Source organism: Vombatus ursinus, unplaced genomic scaffold (genome assembly GCF_900497805.2).
Source record: "Vombatus ursinus unplaced genomic scaffold, bare-nosed wombat genome assembly UNPS02014799.1, whole genome shotgun sequence".
In the NCBI taxonomy this organism is placed as follows: domain Eukaryota; kingdom Metazoa; phylum Chordata; class Mammalia; order Diprotodontia; family Vombatidae; genus Vombatus; species Vombatus ursinus.
The window spans coordinates 37,358,223-37,382,152 of NW_020954577.1; the positions used below are offsets into that span (position 1 = coordinate 37,358,223).

General features: G+C 45.9%; 1 protein-coding gene across 3 annotated transcripts in view; it reads left to right on the top strand.

Annotated features, from left to right (window-relative positions):
- Nucleotides 1-23,602, top strand: part of LOC114050648 (ubiquitin-conjugating enzyme E2 E1) — a 68,695-nt gene extending 45,093 nt beyond the window's left edge. For all 3 annotated transcript variants that reach the window (XM_027872493.1, XM_027872491.1, XM_027872492.1), the window contains 3 exons: nt 12,296-12,428; nt 19,049-19,196; nt 22,760-23,602. In XM_027872493.1, the coding sequence (XP_027728294.1) occupies nt 12,296-12,428; nt 19,049-19,196; nt 22,760-22,857 (379 nt within the window). In that variant the 3' untranslated portion in view covers nt 22,858-23,602. The remainder of the gene's footprint in view (nt 1-12,295; nt 12,429-19,048; nt 19,197-22,759) is intronic.
- The last annotated feature ends 328 nt before the right edge of the window (nt 23,603-23,930 follow it).

Sequence of the window (23,930 nt, forward strand, 5' to 3'; positions counted from 1 at the left end):
GTGCCTGACTGAATCTTTGCTCCCTCCGTTACCACCTGCCACGCATTGGTTTGATCCTGGAAGGGAAGTCCGACCCCTGGCATTCGTCACCCCATCCACAACCTTCTGGTGCTTCCTGACGAGTTCCCAGGGCATCCTCTCCGCCCTTTGTGTGAGATCTGTCTGTATGTGTGTGTCCATAGGAATGTAAACTCAGCTCCTCCGTTAGAGTGTAGCCACTCCCATCCCCAGCCCCTGACACACAGTAGGTGCTTCATAAATGATGGATGGACGAACCGGAATGTCACAGTGAGCGCGGGATTTATAGACATGAATACCACGAGCCAGTGAGGTTGTGTCCAAAGTCCGGAGCGCCCTCAGAAAGAATGCAGAGTTTTGTCCTGAGATTAGAGTGTTGGACAGATTTTTTTTTAATGCGTGTAGGACCTCAGAGATAACTACGTTGCTATTTTCATTTTGATCTCCAGAAATCTCCCCTAGTGTAGACCTTGGAAGGGAGCAGAGAAGCGTGGCGCCCAAGCAGAGTCTATACCCTGCAGTGCTTTGCTCATAGAAGAGACCTCTAGCCCCCACACAGAGCCTGTTAACTCTTACTTTCCACACAGTTCTGATAAACTTGGCTTAGAAACAGCAAGTTGAAGGGGCCAGAGGAACCTGTTAGAGACAGGCACGTGCTGACTCTGTGGGAAAGATCCCCCCCCCCCCCCCAAAAAAAACAACAACAACAACCCTGCCCATCAGGAAGGCAAGAAATGACAGCCCACTCGGCAGTCCAGGGACATGGGGTGGCAAACACTCACCTCCCTCAGTAAAGGCCTTCATGCCCTTGGGCTTTTACAGACCCATGCAATGATTGTTGCTTAGAAGGATGACCCCGCGTCATCGACAAAAAGGGTATCTGCAGTGTGTTTTTTTTTTGAAAGGTGAACAGTTTAATTTTATTGAGTCCCTTATGATTTATCTTTCATGTTTACCTTTTTATGCTTCTTTTTTTCATTTTTAAAAATTTTTATTAATTTACTTTGATTTGATCAACATTCACGTCCATGATGCTTTTGAGTTTAAAATTTTTGTCCCCCTTCCTCCCCACCACCCTCCCCAAGACAGCACACAATCTGATATAGGCTATACGCATACATTCCTATTAAACATATTTTCACGTTAGTGATGTTGTAAGGAAGAATTAGAACCAATAGGAGGAACCACCAGAAAGAGGAAACAAAACTCAACAGAAGAGGAAAAAAAGTAGCAAATAGTATGCTTCGATCTGCATTCAAACTCCATAGTTCTTTCTTTGGATGTGGATGGCATTTTCCATCATGAGGCCTTTGGAGATGTCTTAGATCCTTGTATTGCTGAGAAGGGTTAAGTCTATCAATATTAGTCATGGCACAACGTGTTTGTTACTGTGTACAATGTTTTCTTGGTTCTGCTCACTTCACTCAGCATCAGAGCATACAAGTCTTTCCAGGTTTTTCTGAAATCAGCCTGTTCATCATTTCATTTTTTTTTTTTTTTTTTTTTTGGCTAGGCAATGGGGTTAAGTGACTTGCTCAGGGTCACAGAGCTAGTAAATATCAAGTGTCTGGTCTGAGACTGGATTTGAACTCAGGTCCTCCTGACTCCAGGGCTGGTGCTCTATCCACTGCACCACCTAGCTGCTCCTTTTAAAGTTTTTTTTTTTGTTTTTTTTTTTTTTTGTTTTTTTGGTTAGGCAATGGAATTAAGTGACTTGCCCAGAGTCACACAGCTGGTGTCAAGTGTTTGGTCTGAGTCCAGATTTGAACTCCGGTGCTCTATCCGCTGCGCCACCTAGCCGCCCCTCATCATTTCTTATAGCACAGTAGTACTCCATTACGTTCATATACCACAACTTGCCCAGCTGTTCCCCAGCTGATGGGCATCCTCTCAATTTCCAGTTCTTTTCTGCAGTATGTTTTAAAAGACAGGAAGGATATGACATCTTTGAAATGTTCCAACCCATATCATTACAACAGAAAAGGCTTTGGCACCTGACAGAGCCGGCCTTTCAGCTGCCCAGAAGTTCAGGCTGGGCTATAGTTTGCTGGTGGAACCCAGGCTGAAGAAGGGCAGGCAGTGTGTGGAGATGGGCAAGGAGCAGCCCCAGATACTGTGCCAGCCCTGAGTACAAAGCCAGCCCCGTTGGCCCCATGTCACACCTGGTGCCCTGCATCTAGGAGATGGGTGCTGGGGGGCAGGAATGTTTCCAGGGGAACATGAGAGGATTAGGCAGGCCCTTTGAAAGTTTGGAGGGGAAAAGAATGGGACAGGATTCAAGCACCAAGCAGAAAATGTGAGGCGAGAACATAGGGGAAGGCAGAGCAGGGACAGCGGCCCACCGAGGGAGGGCGGGCAGGCCTGGGAAGTCTCGTGATCTTCACAACGCAGGCGTGTTATTATGACCCTCATTTTACAGTTGAGGGAGAATTTGAACCCGAGCCTCATCCAGGGCTGTGTCCGCTGCACTCCCCAGCCGCCACAAAGGTTTTTCTTGGAAAAAAGTAGAAGAGGTAAAGCAAAGAGAGTGAGAGCCCAATTTACCCAGTGTTTTAAAGTTTACAGCACTGGGGAATAGATAGTGCAGGTATTTGTAGCATCCCATTTTACAGGTGAGGAAACTGAGGCGTAGGTGACGTGACTTGCCCAGGGTCTGGCCATCAGTAAGTGGCATAGGCTGGAGGTGGACAGGGTCATAGTTTCTTTTTTACATCATGTCCTTCTCTAGATTTGCCAGATGTTCTTGAGACATATTGAAGTAACGTCTCTCTCCTTCCAGTAAAACTAAGAACATGACACTGACCGTTTTACACCTGGCTCCCATTTTCTCCTAGTTCAGGGGATTTCTTTGTAAGTAGTCATTAACACCATGTGAGGATGGAAGTTGTACGGCTGCTTCCAATCGCCTTCTCGAAATGAGAGGGCAGGAATGGAAGGTCCACTAAGTTGCTGGTGCGCTGGCTCCTGGTAACATGATTTTTCAGAAGTCACAGCCTCACCCTTGTATTACTTGGATACGGAATTATAAACACTGGCACATTGCAATTCAGAGGCACATTAAATTAGATTTCAGTCGCACTGCTTTAATAGTTTTTAAATTTCAGTTATTGGTAACCCCTTAGTCTTATGCCCTAGATGAAATACCTTTTGTTGTATTTCTCATCATTGAGATGATTGTGCTTGGCACTGTGAGGACGAATATGTTTTAAGCAAAAGTCAGCCTTGGTTGATAGGGGTTGGACGTGTAGAAGCCCGAGCTGAACCTCCTCAGGTGTGAGGCTGTGAGCTGGGGAGGTGCTTCACAGTGCCCTGGCACGGGGAGGCTGCTGGTCGTCAGTAATCTGGCTTTGGGGTTCAGCCCGTGACCAGCCCCCCACAAACGAGAGCGGCACAGAGCAGCGAGGAGCTGTGGAGGGCACAGATGCATGGAGTGCACAGAAGATTAGATAGTATCGGGTTTTAGAAGGAACCCAACTTGCTCAGCGACAAAATACCTTTTGGCCCCAGAAAAATCTGTAGCCCCGCAGGAGCCTGATTTTACTCCAGGCCATAGAACTGCATTAAGGGGGTGGTCAGAAGGTGCAGAAGGAGACAGAGCTTTTCAGACCCAGCTACCGTGTGCATTTGCTTTCAGTGACTGTCCTTTATGAGAAGGGAGAGCTTTTGTTCTCCTTGGTGGTGAGAGTTAGGAGGGGGAGGAGGGTGGTGACAGTATACAGAAGAGGAGAAAAACAAGTTGCCCAAACTAAAAGCCTAGTAATAGTTCAATTATTCCCCTGGAAACAAAACTGTACAAAAAAATTTTTAAATCTTCGTAAAACAAACTGGAGGGCCTCTTGATAATGTATCGGGGTGCTGACAAGGCCCAGGGCCCAGATGGATCAGCTGACCTGGGGCTGGCTGGCTTGGAGCCAGGAAGATGTTGTGGCTTGGAGGTAGGTTACCTCGATTTTAGCCAGAGCATTGGATGAAGCATCTGGCTCGTTCTTAGGGAAAAGACGGGTGTCGGCTAGTCCGGGCTGCAACACATTTACTGTAATTGATAGTACGGACAAAGGCATGTCAGCTGAGCAGGTGGCAGATGGTGGGCAGGGGAAGGTAGCACGCCCCATGGCAGAACTGGTGTCCAGAAAGGTCTCGATGTAGCCAGCACAGGGTGAGGGAGGCACAGCCAGACTGGAGAAGTCTGGAGCATTCCTGCACTGACCATGTGACCACTTCCACCATCCCGGGTCAGAACAGGCCTGGAGTGCCTTTCTGAGCACCACCTCGTGAGGAGGACTGTGTCCAGAGGACACAGCCTGGAGGGCGTGAGTCCATGTTCCCATAGGAAGACTTGGGGATGGGATGGTTATCAGGCAGGAGATGAGTAGATGAGGATCCTCATGTGGAAGAGAGCAGAACTAAGAATGAGAGGCAAAGTTGAAAATGACAAAATTTGATACTAGAAGAAACACTTTCAGGTTAACACAGAATGGTCCAGAAGTGGATTGGGGGGCCTAGGGAGGCCTCGGGGGAGCCCCTCACTTGGAGTGTGGGTCCACCTAGATGGCTGAGGAGGCCCTGTCCAGCTGTGAAATTCTGTGATCCTGATTTGGTTGTGAGAGCTCTCAGGAAGGCAGAATGGGCTTGGCCTCCCAGGAGGGCCAGAGGCAGGGCTGATCCAGCTACCACGTCATCTTCTCTGCAGCTGCCGTCTTTGGCCTTGCCTTCCTCCTGTACATGGACATCCGTCCTACTCTTTTTGTGCACCCACCCGAAAGGAGAGGCTGGAAGAGCTACTTTTATCACAGCTAATATTCAGGCACAAGCGGAAATGCCAGGCAACTGCTTCGGTGTTCTTAATGAAATTCCTTCCTTCCTCAGGTTGAACCAGATTTAGCTGCCTTCTTTCTTTTTTTTTTTTTATATAAATAATTTATTTTTAGTTTTCCACATTCACTTTCATAAAATTTTGAATTTTTAATTTTCTCCCCCATTCTCTCCTCCCCCCTTCCCAAGATGGTATGTAATCTGATACAGGCTCTGCTTACACATTCATATTAAACATATTTTCACGTTAGTCATGATGTAAAGAAGAATTAGAACCAATAGGGGGAACCATGAAAAAGAAGAAACAAAACAAAACAACAAAAAGAGAGCAGACAGTATGCTTCCATCTGCATTCAGGCTCCATAGTTCTTTTTCTGAATGTGGATAGCATTTCCCATCGTGAGTCTTTTGGAGTTATCTTAGATCCCCAGTCATCGCACAGTGTGGCTGCTACTGTGTACAACGTTCTCCTGTTTCTGCTCACTTCACTCAGCATCAGACCATACAAGTCTTTCCAGGTTTTTCTAAAGTCTGACTGCTCATCATTTCTCATAGCACAATAGTATTCCATTACATTCATATACCACAACTTGTTCAGCCACTCCCAATTGATGGGCATCCCCTCAATTTCCAATTCTTTGCCACCACAAAAAGAGCTGCTATAAATATACGTGTGGGTCCTTTTGTACTTGTGGGTCCTTTTCCTGTTTTTATGATCTCTTTGGGATACAGACCTAGAAGTGGTATTGTTAAGTCAAAGGGTATGCACAATTTTATAGCCCTTTGGGCATAGTTCCAAATTGCTTTCCAGAATGGGTGGATCAGTTCACAACTCCTCCAACAGTGCATTAGTGTTCCAGTATTCCCACATCTTCTCCAGCATTTATAATTTTCCTGTTTTGTCATGTTGGCCAGTCTGATAGATGTGATGTGGTACCTCAGGGTCGTTTTGATTTACATTTCTCTAATCAATAGTGATTTAGAGCATTTTTTCGTATAACTATAGATAGTTTTAATTTCTTCCTCTGAAAACTGCCTGTTCATATCCTTTGACCATTTATTGATTGGCAAATGATTTGTATTCTTATAAGTTCTACTCAATTCTCTATATATTTTAGAAATGAGGCCTTTATCAGACACTGTTATAAAAATTGTTTCCCAGCTTTCTGCTTCCCTTCTAATCTTGGTTGCATTGGCTTTGTTTGTGCAAAAACTTTTCAATTTAATACAATCAAAATCATCCATTTTGCATTTTATAATGTTCTCTATCTCTTGTTTGGTCATAAATTCTTCCCTTCTCCATAGATCTGAAAGGTAAACTATCCCTTTGCTCTCCTAGTTTGTTTATAGTATCAGTCTTTGTATCTAAGTCCTGTACCCATTTTGACTTTATCTTGGTATAGGGTGTAAGACGTTGGTCTGTGCCTAGTTTCTGCCATACTCTTTTCCAGTTTTCCCAGCAGTTTTTGTAAATATTGAGTTCTTATCCCAGAAGCTGGAGTCTTTGGATTTATCAAATTGTAAATTACTGTAGTCATCAGATTTAGCCTTTAGGGTGGCTTTGGTCCTCCCCTGGTACCCTGGCACTCACCTGGGACTCCTCCCAGAACACAGACTCTCATTGGCCTTCTTGCTTTAGACCTGTCTTCTTTCCCTACCTTTTCCCTGAGACCCGCCCACAGAGACTTCCTGTTGACAAGCACATTTGACTACATTTCAGTTGAGACTTAGACTTTCCACACAACAGCTCTTCAAATGCCCCACCTCCTGAGAAGGGATAGTATAAGCCATGTGCATACTTTCCAGCTGGTTACTCAGCAGTTGGTTTTTTTTTTTCCTCATGGTTTAGAATTGGAAAACTTTTTAAAATGAATGCTAATAGCTGAATGAGCTATCTTGTTTCCAGTTAACTTGTTGAAGTTCCTAGTGGACAGGATGGTTGAGCAGCCAGCAGCCCTGGAGGTCTAGGGCTGGTGAGGGCCTCAGCCTTGGCCTTCTCTCTCACCATCACTTTTCTAGCCCCCCTCTTTGTCTGTGCTCAGTGGCTCCCTCCAGGCGGCTTTGTAAAGACTAGGCTTTGCCTGAAGGCAGGAGAACATGGTGGTGGGAATCTGTTTTCAGAAGGCTTGTTTGTAGAGTGTTGGGGGATAGGGGGGAGCGCTTTGGTTCTCCTCTGACTTTGACCTTGGAAAGGTGTCTCGCTATCCAGCTTTTGTCACTTATTGTCCCAGTCTGGTGAAGAAGGACAACAAAGACCTGAACTGGGGCCATATGGATACTCTGATCCTGGTCCGTGGGTAGAAATGGATCCCTGCAGGCTGCATATTGACTTAGAAAACCACAGAATAGCATTATGTTGTGTTTTTCTTTATTTTGTTAAGCATTTCCCAGGACATTTTAATCTGGTTCAGTCCCACTCAGGAGTGTGGTGGGCTGTAATCCTGGATGCCCCAAGTTTGACATCTCTGTTACAAGGGGTGGTTGGGGGCAGGGTGCAGTGTAGGGGATATACTGGGAAGTCAAGGTAATTGTGGATATAAAAAATATCAATCCAATTTTAATTTGGGGGAAAAAACTGCAGTCCACTAAACCAAACAGAAAGAGCAATCAGATGCAGTTATATGCCACCTAGTTATAATGCCCGAGTTTGATCCCAGAAAACACTTGAGAATGTGAGCCCACCTCTGTTGGGAGGCAGTAGAGGGGTTGGAGGTGATGGGGATGGAGCATCTCACATAGTCTCAAGCAACATCAGTGGGTAGGTTGGTTTTGTTGAACTGTTTCAATCATTTATTGACTTTAATCTTTGGGCAGAACCAATGTGATGATTAAAGTGAAAGGCATCAGTTAAAATATTTTTGGTTACCTCGCCCAGCTCCATGAGGCCCAGAGGGATCTGTGATCTGACTTGTCCCTCAGCTTGGTAACATCTCAGGAAGGATGGAAGCCAGCCTTTAGCCTCCAATCACAGTGTTTGCCCCTGGAAGTCTCCTTGTGATGATGGCATGGAGGGAGCCGCGTCCTTGTTGGCCCAATTTTTGACTCTCACGGAGGTGACAGTAAAGAGTGGGTGCCTTGATGCTTGGGCACGTGCTAGGCACGTTGGCGTTGGGGGGAGGGGCCTCAGGCGTCATCCAGTTGGGTCTGCTGCCCCAGCTTGAAGCAGGGGACATTTTTCCTAACATCAACCCCGATTTGCCTCTTTTCAACTTCCGGGTCAGTTTGTTTGAATGTTGACCTTGGACAAAGTACCTCCTTATTGCACAGCATGCTATCCCAAGGATGAGGAGGGCCCAGTTCACCAAAGTGAACTGCCCCCCCCCAGACTTGGCTTCAGCTCCAGAGTCACCACAGCCAGAGATGGGAACATCAAGTGTGTCCACCATCATTTAAGTCTCCTCCAGCGAGATATGGCTACCTTCAGCTCCTTCACCATCCTAGGTTGTCCTCCCAGGTGGCCCCTCTAGACCCACCAGCTCTGAGGTTTTGTGTTTCTTGTAGTCATTGAAGAGAAAAGAGGTCTTCCATACCAGGTGGTGCATGGAGAAATGTGGGTTCCATATTAGAAAAGAAAGCTTCCAGAGCTCACAACAGGCCTGCCCTCCATATGTGACTGATCCCTCTCTCTTCTGAGGGCTTTAGGCAGCGGCTGAAGTGACAGTTGTAGGAAAGTTGTAGGGGACATGTGGGCCAGTGGGTGCCCTCTCCAGCCCAGCTTAGTCATTTGGGATTCCTTATTCTGGCTGTACAAAGTGTACTTTAAATTGAACATTAAAAAACAAACAAACACTCTACCCAAGTTTCTGCCCACCCCTCCTTATCGTCAACCCCCCCTCCCCCCATCTCACTACCAACGAGTAGTACTTGTTAGTGTTTTGTGGGTTTGGAAGATTATTGAGATGTCAGCCTAAAACATAGTTTCTAATGGCTGTCCAGCCTAATATCTGAGCAGACGCTCGGGAAGCCTTGCACACAACTCCTCACCTCATCTGAATGACGGTGACCAAGGACCTATGGAGACCACACTGCAGCCTGAGTCAGGCTTTAAACAGACCTCTTACCCCTACACACGTTGGGAAGTGGCTGCTGGGTGCCGGGCCTGGGCCGGGTATGGGCGTCCGGCTCACACGGGCCAGGCGGGTGCATCACTCACCCGGTCATGGCTGCTGCGTGTTAAGCTAGGTTTAGTCTTGGAGTGTGTTTTAAAACCTTTTCCCCTTCTGAATCTTCTGAAGGTATCTCTTTAACAAAGTGTTATCTTTTTGTGTGACCCATAAAGTGGAATTTTGAGAGCTAAGCTAAGTTGCTTCAGGTGAAGAGGATTTTTTTTAAATATGGCTAAGTAAACTTGGGGTTATTCCTCTTCTTTATGCCCTTGAATTCCCCATCCCAAAGACAGTTTCTCTGGGATTTTGCCCCACCCATCCTTTCTCCTCTCTTCCACCGGTTCCTCTCCCCCACCCTGTATACACATGGAAGAGAAGTCCTTGCTTCCACACCATATACCACCCGTTAACTCTTCAGCTTCCTGCAAGCTGATTTCCTATTCTCCTGCTTCTTGGGGTGTGGGGTGGTCATTAATGACTTCTTGGTTACCAAGTCTAATACCCTTTTTTTTTTCTTTTCTGTCAGTCATCGTCACCCCATCCTTCTAGGTATTCTCTCTTTTGGGGAGGTTTCTTTGTGCTTTTCTCCCCAATCACTAACTGTGGATGCCCCCCCTTTCCCTGTAATCTTTTGGTGATCTCGTCCCCTCTTACAGATTCACGGATTGCCTGTCCTTAGTGCAGATCCTACCTTTCCAGCCGCCTGCTAGGCATGAAACGTGGGCACCTCAAGCTCAGCGTGTCCCAAACCGTCCCCATTTCCTTCTTTGTCCATGGCCCTTCCAGACTGCCATTTTCCTGTCTTTAAAACTTCATAGTCACCTACCACACGTGGCAGTTGCCAACCCCCACTGGTGGTGCTGCTACAGTATTTTCCCCATCCTCCTCCTTTTCTGCTCATTGGTTCTCTAGACCAGTGGTTTCTAAAATAGGATTCATGCACCCTACGGGTTGTGCAAGACCATCCACTAGGATGCATGAGATGTCAAAAACTCCATTTTCTTTCTACCAAAAAAGAAAGAACTCGCGCTTTATTCATGTTTGATGCACAGGTTATGTCCTTCATTGGTCCGTATGCCAGCTAGTCCCACGTCCTGCATGGTACACAAGGCGTCCTTCTGCTGAGTGCCAGATGAGGGGCAGTTCCGTAGTATGGTGCCCCCCTATTCATCTGCAGTTAGCATGTTGCAGCATGGTACAATGCATGTGTGCCCAGTTAAGTGGATTTCAGATCATATTGCATAGTTTTAACTGAATTAACCATCACAAAATGGAGATGTGGCTGAAAGAAATCCTTGGCAGGAAAGCCCTGATGACGTAGACATGACTGAACAGCAAGAGAACAGGAGAGTTGGCCCCAGGCTTGTTGATTGAGGCTTTCCTCATTCACTTTATGGAGCAGAACCAACGATGAGCTTCTCAGACCTCAGAAACACCCTGCCCCCAAATTTGACGTTGAAGATCATTGAAACACAGTTGAGTGTCTTCTCTCCTAAGTGAGAAACATGTATTTTTACCCTGAGACACTAGCTAATGGTGCTTAAAAACTCTGGGTTTTTACCCATAATGATGTGTGGCACATCCAGAAGCTCTCTCTTTGCACGCTTTAAAAAACTGAGAAACAGACTTTCCTGGCCTCTCTAGAAGTCTGTCCAGAGTTTTTTTTGAGTTTTGAACCGCTTTGTTGAAAATCTGAAAAAAAATCACACTTCCCAATTAGTTTGCAAGAGCAATAGAGAAATTACTAGTCGGATTACAACCAAAAAATGTGTGTGTATAGTAAGTGGAAGGTGTTGAAAAATGAGTATGTGAAGGTTCAGCAGAGCTCCATGTTCCAGGCCCCACACCCCAGCTGCCTTTGTGGACAGCAGAGCAAACTCAGAATGTCCAAAACAGAGTCGGGGCTCATCGTTCTCCTGAAAACCCTCCCTTCTTCCGAACGCACTGGCCCCCCCATCCTTCTTAGTCACTCAGGCTTGAAACCTCAGGTCACCCTGACCTCCTCTTTCCCTCTCCGCCCCCCCCCCCCCCCCCCCGCGCGTTAACCCCCGGGCCCCCCCCCCCCCCCCCTCCCCCCCCCCCCCCCCCCCCCCCGGCCAAGCTGTGGCCAAGACTTGTCATTTCTACACCCCCTTCTCGCTGACCTGGCCCCCCACCCTGGTGCTGACCCTTATCACCTCACTACTGGACCTTTGCCATAGCTACTGGGCGGGGGAGGTCTGCCTGCCTTGTCTCCTCACTGCAGCCCATCCTCCATTTAGCCACTGAAGTGATTTGCCTAAAGTGTAGATCTGACCCACGTAACTTCTCCCACTCAGTAAACTCCACTGGCTCCCTATCACCGCCAGGACTGAATGCCAAAATCCTCTGATTGGCATTTGAAGCCCTTCATGTTCCACCTAGCCCCCTCCTGCCTTTCCAGTCTTCCTACACCTTCCTCCCTACCTTATACTCTTCAGTCCGCTGACTCTGGGCCCCTGGCATAGCTCTGCTTCTCCTCTTCTTCCCTGGAGACCTCTCTGCCTCACCATTGCCTGTTAGCATGTGAGCCTCTCGAGAGCAGATAACCTGAAGGTTTTCATCTTTCTGTCACCCCACCCCCATCACCTGGCATACTACTTTAAAGGCGTGGAATGGTTGTTGAAATGTTACTGATCTTTTTTTTCAGAATTAACATGAGCCACTACTTAATTGCCTTTCCATGTGGAGGTTTGATTTTGTACTTCAGGGGGAAATCCATATGTTCTTTGGAAGAGGAGTTTGGGGTGACAGAACAAAAAGGATCTTTTTTCCTCTTTGGTATCATAGAGATATATGCATTGATAAGCTGAGAGTGACTGTTGTGACTTTTAAATTTTTTTTTAATTATAAAGAAGAGGATCGTAAATGAAACTGAATCTCCAGTTTTAAGCTTTGGTAGCTTATCAATAGAAGAAACATGATAAAATGCCTCATGGTACTTAGAAAACTTCCCTGACTTCCTTCAGAATTTCCTTCTGTTCTCGTCTTTGCTCTTGGAAAAAAAAAAAAGATCAAATGACCCTCCTTTTATTGGCTTCTATTTATTGGCTGACTCCCCCCCCCCATCTTTCTGTCCCCAGATTTTGAGCTGGGCGGGGAGGGGAGAGAGAGAGAAACCCCTTGCAACAAATAATCAGTCAAACAAAACCACTTGCCAGTGACTGGCAGAAATGCAGGGTTCTTTCTGCCTCTTGACTCCATCCCTTGTTGGGGCTTTCCTCCTGGGCCCTCTGAGGAGATGCTACTCATTGCACCCCCAGAGTTCCTCGGTCTTCCAGACTTGTTTTCTTGCCTCTGCCTCATACTAACGTTTTGCCACTGGTGTGTTTCTCCCGCAGTGCTGGTCCCAAAGGTGATAACATCTATGAATGGAGATCGACTATTCTGGGGCCTCCAGGATCCGTGTATGAGGGGGGCGTCTTCTTCCTGGACATAACCTTCACACCTGAATACCCCTTCAAGCCTCCAAAGGTAAGATGCTTCCTGATCTAACGCTGAATTTGATCCATTCCCCCAAGAGCAGCGAGCCACAGAAGATTCTGATTGGCGTCATGAGGCTGAGCTAGATTCAGGTGCAGTCTCGCCACAGAATTCAACATCCAGCGGGGTCCTTTGGCCTTTGGTGTTCCCCAAGGGTCTGTATAGTGGGATTGTGGACAGAGTTGTCAGGAGAGAGCGCCCACCTTGGCCCTTGGGACCCGTGGTTCTCGTCTTCAGGACTCGCGTCTCTTTCCCCAGAGTGTACCCAAAAAGACGGCTGATGGAGTTGGGGCTGCTTTATGGTAGCACGTGCCAATGTCAGCTAGAGTGCTGTCTTGCCTCTCACTTCTCAGATGTCAGAGCTGAACCTGGTTCATTTTCCTGAATCAGGATCTCTCACCTCCTGTCCATTAGGCTGTGGAAATCCAATTATCCACAGTGATTGAGAGTAAATTGTTCCAGGCTGTATAATTTGTGTAAATTTACAAGTGCCAAAGAAAATGTGCGAAATTGTGGTTATTTTTAATATTCTGTTCAGGTAATGTTAATGACCTTGGAGTCTGGTTTTAGAAAGCACAACTAGATAATCATCTTTCTTGACTACTTACAAGTTTATTATTTGATTATAGATGTCAAAACTCAACATGATTTCAGATTTTTTAATCTCTATATATAAATAACTGAAATGTTTGTCAGCATGTATCTTTATTTTCTATCTACACTGTGCTTAAATTGATGAGTTTCCATAGGATTTATCAGTCTGACAACCCTGGCAGAGTCATTGTCCAGACTGGACAGTGAACAGGAAAATTAAGCAACCCCCCTCCCTCTTTAATGATGGCCTTCATACTTATTTTAGCCCAGACCACCACTCCGAGGGAAGGGCTTAAGTCAGGGGCTTTAGTTTTGGGGGAGGGCAGGTCTTGTTGTCTTAGCCTGTGCTCCTCACAGTGACCGTCCTCGACTCACCTGGTTCCCTGGTGTTTGGGGAAAGAGCTGAGAAAGCCCTGAGTGGTGAGAGCGAATGTCAGCCAGCCCGGGCAGGGGAGCTCATGTGTTTCCTGACAGGGGAGGCCTGGAGTTCTAGACTCTCTGAGTGGCTGAAGGGCTTGGCTGCCCCGGTCAAGTGTGGGGATGGAGGTAGGGAGCTAGGAAGCGCTGCAGCCTGCTCGGAGGAGGGGGGGGGGCGGGAGAGAAGAACTGTGAAGAGCAGACACAAAACCCGGAGTGCCCAGCCGCCTGGGATCTCTTAGTTTTGGGGTACTGAGCCCAGGACCCCCCATGGCTTCTGCAGCTCACTGCAGAGAGAACGGAGGGACTCGTCACGTCGACTCCTCTGCCGTTGGGCCTCCACGCGTGGTGTGCGCCAGGGATGGAGATGTTCTTTATAGAACGTGCTAGTGGGCAGGAGAGCGTGAGGTGGAACCTCCTTCTTCCTTGTGGAGTTGGACCCCACAAATGTCTAAGAACAGGGAGCAGCAGCCATTATTTTACTGTGGATACAGCCCTGGGCCTGGAGTCAGGAAGACCTGAATTCAGATCCAGCCTCAGACGTTCATCACTGTGACTCTTTGCCTCAGTTTCCTCATCTGTAAAATGAGGATCATGACAGCACCTGCCTCCCAGCATTGTTGTGAGGACTGAATGAAACAGATGTTTGTAAAGTGCTTGGCAGTAGTCGGCTCTTGACAAGTGTTTGATGCCTCCCTCCAGGTTTCATGATCCTGCTCTGTCCTGAGTCTTCTGCCTCTGTGGCCACTCCTCACTCGGTCATGCTGCTGACCGTGGGCTCTGTGGGCGGAGCTCCGTCCTGGGCCCTCTTCTCTCATTCCCTGTGCTGACGGTTCTCAGGCCGCTCTATCTCATCCACATCCTCCTGTACTTCTCGGACCAGGAGTCCTGTAAATCTGGCCCAGCCCGTCCAAAACTTCACGCTTCATCTTTCCCCCGCTGTGGGGGAGGTGCCTCCAGCCCGGCCTTCTCTCCTGTGATGCTGCCACCCCCTGGGGCACACCCTCGGCCTTCTCCCCACACTGGTCCATCATTCAGTCATGTGGACCTTCCTAACCCAAAGGTCTGACCACGTCACCTCCCCTTACTCAGACTCAAAAAGAGTCTCTGTATTGCCTCTAGGACCGTAACTCCTCCACTTGGCATTCGAAGCCCTTCGCCACCCAGCCCTCCCTTCCCCCACGAGAGACCTCTGCTGCCGGGCGGCTCATCCTGTCTGTATCTTGCTGTTCAGAGGGTTTTCACGTTGTCACCCCTCCTGGCCCGGGAGCTCCTGCCTTTCTTTGTGCCTGGCAGAGAGGCGCTTAATAAATGTCGATTGGCTGAGAGAGTCGTGTTCATAATTCATAGCACTGCTCTTAGAGTTAATCAGTACTTTCCATGGGTAAATTTGGATGAAATGAATGTTTTACTCTGAAATGTGTTTGATTGGCAGCCAGGCAGTATTGTCTCCTCTCATCCCAGGATCTCCTGCCCCCTGCGTCAGTCCACAGTTTCTGTCTCACTGGCTCCTGATGCCCCACCACCACCACCACGAGGCCCTTTGTGGAGCCCAGTGTGTGCACTTCGTTTCCCTGGGCTGTGAGCATGAAATCTGGGACTTAATTCAGGCTTAAGATGCCGATGGATTTTGTTCTGGTCATTTTGCCAGCATGATAGCAGGCGATGTCTTTTCTCCTCGGCCCCTGGCTCCTCTCTCATTGTTAATAACAGCGTAACTGTGTTGTGCGGCTCCCAGAGCAGCCCGACGGAGAAGGCTCGAGGTTTTGTGCTGGGATGAGACGCGGCCCAGGCTTTGACGGCGTAAGACCCCTGCCTCATCACTTCCTGTCTCTCCGGCCTTCTCAAACTATAGAAGCGCAGATTTGCTGACCAGGCTAATTTTTGAGATTTTTCCAGTTCCTGTGACACACTGTAGCCATGTGTTTTTAATTAGTACAGTAAACAAATTGATTGGGCAGGACTTCCCAAACACATCAATGTCACTTCTGCTTTTTCAAGTAAACTACTCAGAATAGTTTTTTCTCTGCCTCCTCACACGCATCTGCGCTCCTTCCCCAAAATCATACTAACGGGATGCTCAGGGAGTACGAACTGATTTTAGTATTACTCTAAACAAAATAAATTATAAATTACTCTGAAACCAGATATAAATTATTTGTACATTCTGTCCTCTTTTTAGCTTTCCATTCTGGATACATGAGAGCTGTATTTCTCTTATGGAAAGAATTAATTTACCGAAAGGTTCCTGGGGCGGTGTTCATGCCTGTGAAGAGGAAGGCGTGCGCATAGGTTCTAGTATCTCTCTGGCTCCTCCGAATCCTGTGAGCTAGGTGGCCACGGGGATCGTAGCCCACCTGGGTAAACTAAAGTATTAGAATCTAGGATTAACACCTGAGGGGACAGAATCACTCGTATGCTTCCCTGATTCCAGCCTCAGCATCTTCAACCCTTCAGAACAATGGCCAGAGTTCTGGGCAGGGCCGTTTTCACTTTCAGTGGACGGCAGCAGGGGCCTCTGTGCTCCTAAGACTAAGCAAGGTCACAGGGAGAAGGTGCTCGAGTGCTTCTGGCCCCAGCTTTCTCCATGCTTCCAGAGGGAGTGCTCACGTCCCCAGGAGGCCGCCAGTCCGCTCTGCCAGATGCCGTATTGCGCATTGACGATACTATGATCGTTTCGTTCACCTCTTGAATTTAAAGTCGTCTGGGTCTTTTTTTGTTCCTCGCCACACAGAAGCTTTCCACAACATAACGATCTTGTTTTAAAATTAGCCGTCCAAAATAAACAGCACAGACACCTGGGGATTCTTTGACATGATGAAAGATTTTTTTTTTTAAGGTCTCTGAATATGTTTAATGAATTAAATGATATTAAACATGCAGACCTGTTTTCAGGCACTGAAAGACGACCTTTCCATTTCCTTTCAAATCTTCAACAGGCATTCATCGAGCATCTCCCACCTTCTCTGGACAGCGAACACTGGGCTTTCTAGGTTATATCATAGATAACTGTGCCCTCCTTTGGAGGAGGCAGTGAGCCCAGAGAGGGGCTGTGACTCGCCCAGGGTCACACAGCTAGGACGTAGAAGGCCCAGAACGTGGGCCACATCCCATCCCAGAACCTGGAAGTTGGTGTTTTAGCATTAAACAGACCAACAGCTATTACTTATGGATCAGTGAACAAAAAAGGATGCTTTTTCTTATAGTAACCAGCAGGCCAGAAAAGCCAGGGAAGCACAGGGAGAGAGAATGTCTGCCCTTCTCCACGCCTCTCACCTCTCCTGTTCTTACTGGTGGCACCTCCCGTCTTCCAGGCATCCGCCTTGAAACTGTCCAGTCCTTTCTGCCTCATCCCTCTCTCAGCCCTGCCCAGCTGCTGCTCCTCCAGACCAGCTCATTCACCGGATGCCCTGCCCCGCCCACTCCGTCACTGAAGCTCTAGTGACCGGCCGCCCCTTCCGTCCTGGCTCCCTGGGTCCGTGCAGACTCCATCCCTGGCCCTGGCCCTCTCTGCGAGGTCCTCCTCTTGGGCGTCAGTGATGACACCTGTGCCCCTTCTTCCCGCCCGCATCTAGCTGCCTGCTCCTCCAGCAAGACTTTTCGACCTCCTGCCCACTTCCTTCCTCAGACCTGCCATGGCTCTTTGCTCAGCGTGGCACGTTCTGTTCCTACTTAGGTGCTTTGTAAATACTTGTTGACAGCTATATAGAAACACTTGAATTAATTTGTGTTTATAAGTTCAAAAGTAGCCTGACTAGTTTCATTAGCTTTTTATGGAAAATGGTCATTTGGGGATTCAGACTCTTAGAGTGAAAATGTTTACTATTTCAGGTGAAATCTCTTTCCATGGAACTAATAGAATAAAATCCCTTCAGTGTTCCTCGGTCTCACTTGGTAGTCCTGAAGTGCTGGAGCCTAGCCGTGTTTGCTTAAGAAATCAGTTCTCTCAGCAACACGGAACTGGCGACCTTCTGGGAAAGGCTGTTTTTCAGACAAGAGAAGCCAAGTGGGGGGAGACGTGGTTGGAGTAGACTTTGACATGGACCGTTAGAGCTAACAAAGCGGAAGTAGAAGGACTGTTACTCTCCCGTGGGCCAGTTAACGGATTTTTCTACATGTAGTCAATGTTCTTTGGTTACCATTTTGACTTTTTATTAAACATTTTACAGAGTATCCTATCATTTTGTGTGTAAGTCTGCAGCAACCCATTTGGAATGATCTTCATATTAACTTTGAAGTAATGTAATATTACCAACTAACACAAGAGGTCAGCAGATAACCAGTCATCCTAAAATTTAGTATGAAAATATTGTTTTAGCCTTTAAGGTGGTGAAGAGGTGGTTTAAATACAAAACATGATATGTCTTAAATATAATTCTACTTTCTGCTGGCCTTAACACCATCATGTACTTAACATTTGCTCATCTTCAACTTTATTTCAACTAACCTTGTAAATCAGTGGCAGGGGTGGTCTCAAACTTGCTTCTCACCAAGCATTTGTTGTCTTTCCACCTTTATTAGCATGTGCTCTGGGCTGAGCCCCCGCACTGGGACTTTGGGAGAGATTTGAAAGATAAGAAGTCCCTGGGCCTAGAAAGGAAGGGCTAACAGCCCTTGTAACTACACTGTTGTATCAGGAATAAGTTTGCATGAGATTCATATCCGAGAGAACCCTGCAGATCATCTAGCCTAAATTTCTTATTTTACAGAGATGAGAAAAGTGAGACCCACTGAGCAAAAATATGTTAAGCTCCTACTGTACAGGAATCACTGAACCAAGTGCTAGGGGAGATACAACACTTAGAAAAGATACAGTCCCTGCCCTCAGGGAGTTTACAGTCTAGTAAGAAGACAAGACAGATATTGGTCACAAGGAAAGGCTAGAAAGGTGAGGTGGGGGCAGATTTGAAAGAGGGGTGGGCTTCGAATGCCAGCTCAGACCTTGGACTTGACTCATTGAGCAGTGGGGAGCCACTTTTTACTTTTTTTAAGTTTACTGAATGATTGAAGAGGGGGAAACGGAGGCAGGAAGCAGTGTTGGGAGATTGGTCTGGCATTGAGAGTCTTGCCTGCATCAGGCAGGTAACAGGGGGAATGGGGAGGAGAGGATGTACTGGAAAACAGTCGTGTAGGGAGAACCAGTAGGCTTTTATCATTGTGATTGGATGTGGAAAACATTGGAAAATTGAGAAGGGCCGCTGGACTTGGCAGCATAGATCACATGTGATACCTTTGGGAGCTGTTTGTGGGGTGTGTAAGGGTTTGCAGACAGTGTTGTTTGTGAGGAAACGGGCATTAAGGGGAAACACTTTTTCGTGAAAGTTTGGCAGTAAAAGGGAAAAGAGAGATGGCATGACATCTGGCTGAGGTCTTACAGTCAAGGGAGGATTTTTTTAAGATCGGGGAGAGAGCTTATTGTATTTTAGCTGGTGTGGAATGGAGCAGGGTCCCAAGTATTGGGTAAGGCATTGTGATCAAGACAGAGGGATAGACAGAGAAAGCCATCGTCCCCTGTAGGCAAGATTGGAAAAGCAGAAAATATAATTTAATAAGATGTCATGGCACGTTGGCTGTTGTCACAGGATAACTTTTCTCCCTAGGTTACATTCCGGACAAGAATCTATCACTGTAACATCAATAGCCAAGGGGTGATCTGTCTGGATATTCTGAAGGACAACTGGAGCCCAGCCCTCACCATATCTAAAGTACTCCTTTCCATCTGCTCCCTGCTCACTGACTGCAACCCTGGTAAGATGGAGGTGCCCTAACTGACCCTGTGAAATGGTCCCGTCCTCAAACCCTCTCTCAGAAACATGTTTTATGTTTTAAACAAATTAACCAAGATTTCTTTAAATATATATATGTATATGTGTGTATACACACACACACACACACACACACACACACACACAAAATGCATGTTTTACTTTACCAGCAACTTTTTTTTGCTTTTTTTTTTTTGGTGAGGCGATTGGGGTTAAGTGACTTGCCCAGGGTCACACAGCTAGTAAGTGTTAAGTGTCTGAAGCTGGATTTGAATTCAGCTCCTCCAAGGCCAGAGCTCTATTCACTGTACCACCTCGCTGCCCCTGTTTTACCAGCAACTTTTTAAAAAAATATAGCTGTTTACCAAAGAAAGCTTGAACCAAGAAAATTAGGGTAAGTCTATAAAAATCTGTTATATTGGGTGAAATAAGAAATTCTAGTAGAGTTTAGCTAAGGGCCATGGCCCAGCGTTAGGTGCTTTGGGTGCCGTTCTTTGCTCATTAGCTGAAGATCAGGTCATTTTCTTCATTCTCTCTCCTGGCCCATTTGGCCAGCCAATCATACAGACAGAAGTCACCAATCTGACAAAGCACAGCAGTGTCTTCAGCTTTGTACTGGCAGCTTGGTTTTCCCCAGTCCCCACCTAAAACTGCCACCTTTGCTATAGCGTGGTTGCCTGTGGACACAGTATTTATTTTTTTTGCCAGAGAAACATTGAATTGTAGAGCTATAGTATTTCTGCTGTATTTTAAATAGCAAACAACACGGTCTTTTCAGCATGAACTAAATGGAAGTTATTAAATTGAGCTGAAAGTATTTTGGCTATAATCTTGAATAGTAAGTTCCCTGAAAAATTGGATGCTGTTCAACTCAAGAAGGATTTGCAAAATGCCTACTATGTATAAGGTGTATTGCTTTAGATTTATGTCAACTTGGAATTTCATAGTAATCCTTCACTTCTATGAAGTCTCGGTCCACTCCAGGCAGCCTCAGCTAGGTAGAATACAATTATAGAAGTGGATGGAAGTAAGCAATTGCTCTGAGCAAATGGAATCATTGTTAGGAGACCTATCTCTTAATTCTTTGTGCTTACACTCTTGTTACCGTGTCCAGTGTTTGCCTGCTTTTGTATCACTCAGCTTCTGGGGATTCTCGTGTTCATTGTTGCTTATGACCCAGTAATGTTCCATTACGTCTGTCCATCACGGTTTGTTGGCCATCCCCCAATTTGTGAACCCCTACTTTGTTCCAATTCTTTGCCACCTCAAAAAGGGCTTCTCGTGAAGATTTTCACAATAAAGAGACCATTTGTTCTGTTGGGCCTCCTTGGGGCATATTTGCCAGACAGACGACAAGCCTCTGTCGCTGGCTTTCTCTGGGTCCGGCATTGTGCTAAGGGCTGAGGATACAAAGAAAGGCAAAACCATCATGCCTGCTTTGGAGCCATCTCATCTCTTAAAGAAGGAGGCAGTGTGCAGATTATCTACACACAGGAGAGAGAGATAGATGGATGTGTCCATGTACGTATGTGTACACACAGTAATATAAGGCACTAACTAGTGTGGAGTGGGGGAGATAAGGAAAAGCTTTTTGCAGAAGATGAAATTTGAGGTGAATCTTGACGGAAGCCAAGGGGCAGAGGAAAGAGGGGAGACCATTTTAGGAATAAAGTGCAGCCAGTGAGAAGGCCCAGAACTGGGAGGAGGATGTTTGAGCAAGTATCAGTACGTAAGTGTGAAGTCTTCTGGTAGGAGGGCACAAGTTGGGATGGAGAGAAAAATTGGGACAAGCACTAAACTCATTGGATCTCTGCATCAGGGGGTTATGAGCATTTGAGTCACCTTCTCAGTCAGCCTTTTTAACCATGAATGGTGAGAATTCACAGCTCCACCAACGTCTTTCCATAGTTCTTCCACATTGTCTCTCCCATTTTTTTGTCTTTGCCAGGTGAAAGGCAAATTCTTTGAGTTTTGATCTGCACTTCTCCTAGTCTTCTGATTCAACCAAACTTAATAAAGTTGTCTGTAAATTATTTGGATTTCCCCTAGAGCAAAATATGAGAGTAGGATCCTAGATGAAGGCACACTGACAGCAGAGAGGAAAAATGAATTTTTAAAAACAGAAACAGTAACTACAGAATCATAATACCCTGGAGATACTGAACGTAACTGCTAGTCTAAAATGACATTACAATATAATTAATGTTTTTAATGATGACTGAGGCAGTTTTGTTTTTTAATTTAGTGCCTGTATCACAGTTGTTTCCAATGTTTGTGACTTTTTTTTTTTTAATGAGGCAATGGGGCTAAGTGACTTGGCCAGGGTCCCACAACTAGTGAGTGTTATGCGTCTGAGGCCGGATTTGAACTCAGGCCCTCCTGAAGAGCTCTATCCACTGCGCCACCCAGCTGCCCCTACAACTTTTTTTTTGCTTGCTTTGAGACCGAGTTCTGCCTGGTTTGCACAGGCTGGAAATGGAACGGCGGTGTTAAGCCCACAACTTATCAGCATAAGAGCTTTGGGCCTAGCTGAGGTAGCCCAGTCTTATCTACCCTCTACCCACCACTCCTGTAGTGGTGCCAGACTTCATGCAGATGCTCAGTTGATTCCCCAGCCTCAGTCTCCCCAAGAATGAAGATTATAGGCCTTGCTAGAACACTGTTTTAAGAAAGCAAGGAAAGAGAATACATTAGAAAACTTCCATCAGTAATTGTTAAAATAAAACGTTTTGCATTAGAGTAAGGTAGAGGTATAAGGGAACAAGCATTTATTAATCACTTACTATGTGCACTTAGAAATATGATCTCATTTGCTTCTCACAACCACCAAGGGATGTAGGCACTATTATTATCCCCATTTAATAGTTGAGGAAACTGAGGCAGATGGGGAGGTTAAATGACTTGCCTGGGGTCACATTGCCTAAGTGTCTGAGGCCAAATTTGAACTCGGTTCTTAGGCTCAGTGCTAACCACTGTACCACCTAGCTGCCCCAGATCACATTTCAGTTATTTGAAAAATTCACTTAATGGAATACTATTCATTCCTGGTGATACCAACAAATAGGTATTACTTTATAAAGAATGATGTTCAGTAGCCTAAAGATCTGTTGTTTTGGAGCATAGAAGACCAGGGAGAATTTAGACTGGACAGTAACTTGGGGTGCTTCTCTTCCATCTCCTGCCGGTCCCCTCAGCTGGCAGGGCCCAGGGAGCCTGGCTGGAGCTTGTTTGTACGGGGCTCTTGTACACTCTTTCCCATCAGACTGAGCTCCGAGAGAGCAGGCACTGGCCTTTGCCTTTTTCCTGGCATCCTCAGTGCATAGTAGCACAGCGTCTGGCACCTAATAGGCACTTAACCAATGCTTATTAACTATCACGTTTTAAAGGCCTATAGAAAACTGGTAATGAAGTGTGTATGATGAGATCTGCAGGATCTTCATCCGCATTCACTGGATGCAAGTTTCTGTCTGTGCGTTAAGATTCTAAATTTTATTTGTTCCTTTTCCTAGTCTTAATAAGTAATCATTTCCTGTTATTTCTTTCTAGCTGACCCCTTAGTGGGAAGTATCGCCACTCAGTACATGACCAACAGAGCAGAACACGACAGAATGGCCAGGCAGTGGACCAAGAGATATGCGACATAAATTGGGTTTTCACCAAATTTACATTATTTGTCTGTGATGGAAAGAGCTGCTTATGATTTTGAAAAGGTGGGGGGAGGGTGGGAGCTGATAAAGAGTAGGGTATTTCTATAACAGATTTTATTCAGTCTTTTATTTCCTAAGATTTTGTTGTTGTAACTTAAGGTATCTTGCTACAGTAGACAGTTAGAATTGGTAATAGCATCTTTTAAGACTGTCATTAGTTCTGCAATATTAGCTCAAATATAGTACAAAGAAGAATGTACACTTAGACATTTGGGTTCTGTTGCTTGCAATATGTAAAAGATTAAAAACAGCTTAATTTTGTACAGGTACACATGGCATTTATGTAAAGTCCTTCCAAGATTACCCTTTTTTTTTTTCTTTTCTTCTTTTTTTTTTTGTAAAAAGATGTTGGTTTTTCCCCCCATGAGAGGGAACATTGATATTTAACAATTGCTTTTTAGAGACTGTCATCTCGTGATATATAATATGGGCAAGTAGATATATGGCACCATATAGAAAATGAGTAGTTAATGTATTTTATTTTATATGCCAATCTATTTTAGTGTGAAAAGATTAGAGGCTTTAATCAGGACTTACAGAAACCTGTAGTGAAATACCTTAAGCTGTTTAAGTGTAAGGCGTGGAATAGGAGTCACTCAGTGGATTGGTTATATGTTGTGGGCTACTTCAGTCTGCCTTTGTTACTGTGCTAATAAAACGCTATTAAAAAACAAGGCTGCAACCCTTGTGCCTGGTAACTTTCTTTGTCTCTTGGTGGAGGTGCTAAGGTCACATCAGCCTTTCACTCGTTCTAAGCGGTATTACGAAAGAAGTAATGTTAACTTTATCAATAACAATGAAGTCAGGGCATGGTTTGAAATAGAAGCTTCATTAATGAATTAAGTCAGCATCTGGGTCAGCTTTTCTAAACTGCAGATCATGTGAATATTCTGACCCCGCCATTCTGCTGCGAATTTAGGGTTTAGAATTCCACAAGAGTGATTGGCTTACAAAATTAACTTTACCACCACAATGTTGAAGTGAATTATAATTCAGCCTTCAAGCCCTAA